We start from the raw sequence: 2,059 nt of genomic DNA on the forward strand, positions 1-2,059 counted from the left end.
AAAGTCCCGGCCCTAATATATATATAAAATTGTATTTACAATGAAAAGAGCACTACACTGTGACACAAAAAATAATCAACACAACCAAAAAACTATAGGTTACTTACGTAACCCCAGTTCTCAGAGTAACATGAAGTGAGATGTCTCACTATGGGATGCGCCTCAACGCGTATGCAAACAGAAGCATCAATCTCATTACGCCAATCCTGATTGGCTGGTGATCTTGACGTCAACGTCAGGGAATCCACCCACCCTACGACGCAGCGTCATTCAAAATAAGCACCTCTTCTCGCGTCGCCTTAGCAAGAAGGGCCGTCTGGTGAGACATCTCACTTCATGTTACTCTGAGAACTGGGGTTACGTAAGTAACCTATAGTTCTCATTCATAACACTCCGTTCGATGTCTCACTATGGGATATTGAAACTCCCGTATTGCTAGACATGCTTATCTCGAAAATCACCAAAACAACCAGAACTTAACAGGTAGAACTCTGTCTCAACACGGGACCCAGCACTGCGCGGGCCACACTTGGAGCAGAGACATCTAGCCTGTAAAAGCGGACAAAAGTGAGCGGCGAGGACCAGCTCGCTGCTGCACAAATGTCTTGGATGGAAACACCCTTGAACAAAGCCCAGGATGTAGCCAGTCCACGAGTAGAATGAGCACGCAGGCCCGTTGGTGCCTGCAAACCCTGACTCGTATAAGCCAGAGCAATCGCTTCCACAATCCAGTGGGAGAGCCGTTGCCTGGTAACGGGCTTGCCCTTCTGAGGGTTAGCCCCGGATATAAAGAGTTGGTCATTACAACAAAACTCTTTTGACCTGTCCATATAGATGCGTAAAGCACAAACTGGACACAGCAAATGTGGCCGCTGTTCCTCAGAGGAACACAGCGGCGGAGGAAATGCCACAATGTCAATGGGGGTACATGAGCCAACCACCTTAGGTACAAAGGCAGGGTTGGGCTTCAGCAACACTCTCGTTTGCCCCGGGGCAAACTGAGTGCATGAAGGATGTACAGAGAGCGCATGAATGTCACTGACTCGCTTGGCAGATGCCAGAGCCAGTAACAGCACTGTCTTCAGTGACAGGTGTTTCATGTCAGCTTCTTCCAGGGGTTCAAATGGAGGTCGAGTGAGCCCATCTAAAACCACTGCCAAGTCCCATAAGGGCACCAGTGACCTGGAAACAGGGAGGAGCCTGCGAGCCCCTTTCATAAAACGGCAGACCAAAGGATGTTGGCTAGCCGTCTTTCCCTCAAAGCCCACATGGCATGCAGCAATAGCAGCCAGGTACACTTTGATCGTAGAGAAAGCTCTGTGTTTATCAATTAAGTCCTGTAGAAATGATAAAATCACCCGACAGGACATTGAAAAGAGATGTCCTTTTTGAAGGCACCACTCCTCAAACACCCTCCACTTACAGTCATAGAGAGACCTGGTGGAGGAAGCTCTTGCACTCTGAATAGTGTTTATCACCTTCTGAGGGAGCCCCACTGTATTCAGATTGTACCACTCACGGGCCAGGCCCATAGTGCCAAGCGCTCTTGGTGTGGGTGAAAGATCGTCCCCCCCGCCTGAGACAGTATGTCCCTGCGTAGTGGGAGCTGCCACGGCTGCCCGCACAGCAGCTGATATATCTCCGCCAGCCAGTACATTGCAGGCCAGTGCGGAGCTATCAGGATAAGTGTGTGGCGTTGTTCTCTCACTCTGGCCAGAGTTGGGGGTATCAGAGCCAGGGGTGGGAACGCGTACAGAAGGACCGGAGGCCAAACGTGTGCGAGCGCGTCCACGCCTAACGGTGCGTTTAAATCGCGCATTGAAAAGAACAGCTGACATTGAGCATTTTCTTTTGATGCGAACTACCGCGGCTCGGCCGTAACGCACCCACAGCTGACTCACAATCATTGGATGTAGAGTCCAGTCTGCATATAGTGGTGCACCTCTGGACAGCAGATCCGCCCCGAGGTTCATCACTCCTGGTACGCTCTCAGAGAGAGGAGACGTCCGCAGCTCCATAAGATCAGTTTGCGTGCCAGCATGTGTAACTGGAGAGAACG

General features: G+C 50.8%; 1 protein-coding gene across 1 annotated transcript; it reads right to left on the bottom strand.

The window, feature by feature from the left end:
• Positions 1 to 512: 512 nt before the first annotated feature.
• On the bottom strand, positions 513 to 1,751 carry LOC117542252 (the record flags this gene model as incomplete). Its single annotated transcript, XM_034209825.1, has 1 exon — positions 513 to 1,751. A coding segment is annotated over one exon (1,239 nt), but the record flags the coding sequence as incomplete, so codon positions are not given.
• Positions 1,752 to 2,059: the final 308 nt, after the last annotated feature.

The sequence above is a fragment of the Gymnodraco acuticeps genome, unplaced genomic scaffold (genome assembly GCF_902827175.1).
Source record: "Gymnodraco acuticeps unplaced genomic scaffold, fGymAcu1.1, whole genome shotgun sequence".
NCBI classification, from domain to species: Eukaryota; Metazoa; Chordata; class Actinopteri; order Perciformes; family Bathydraconidae; genus Gymnodraco; species Gymnodraco acuticeps.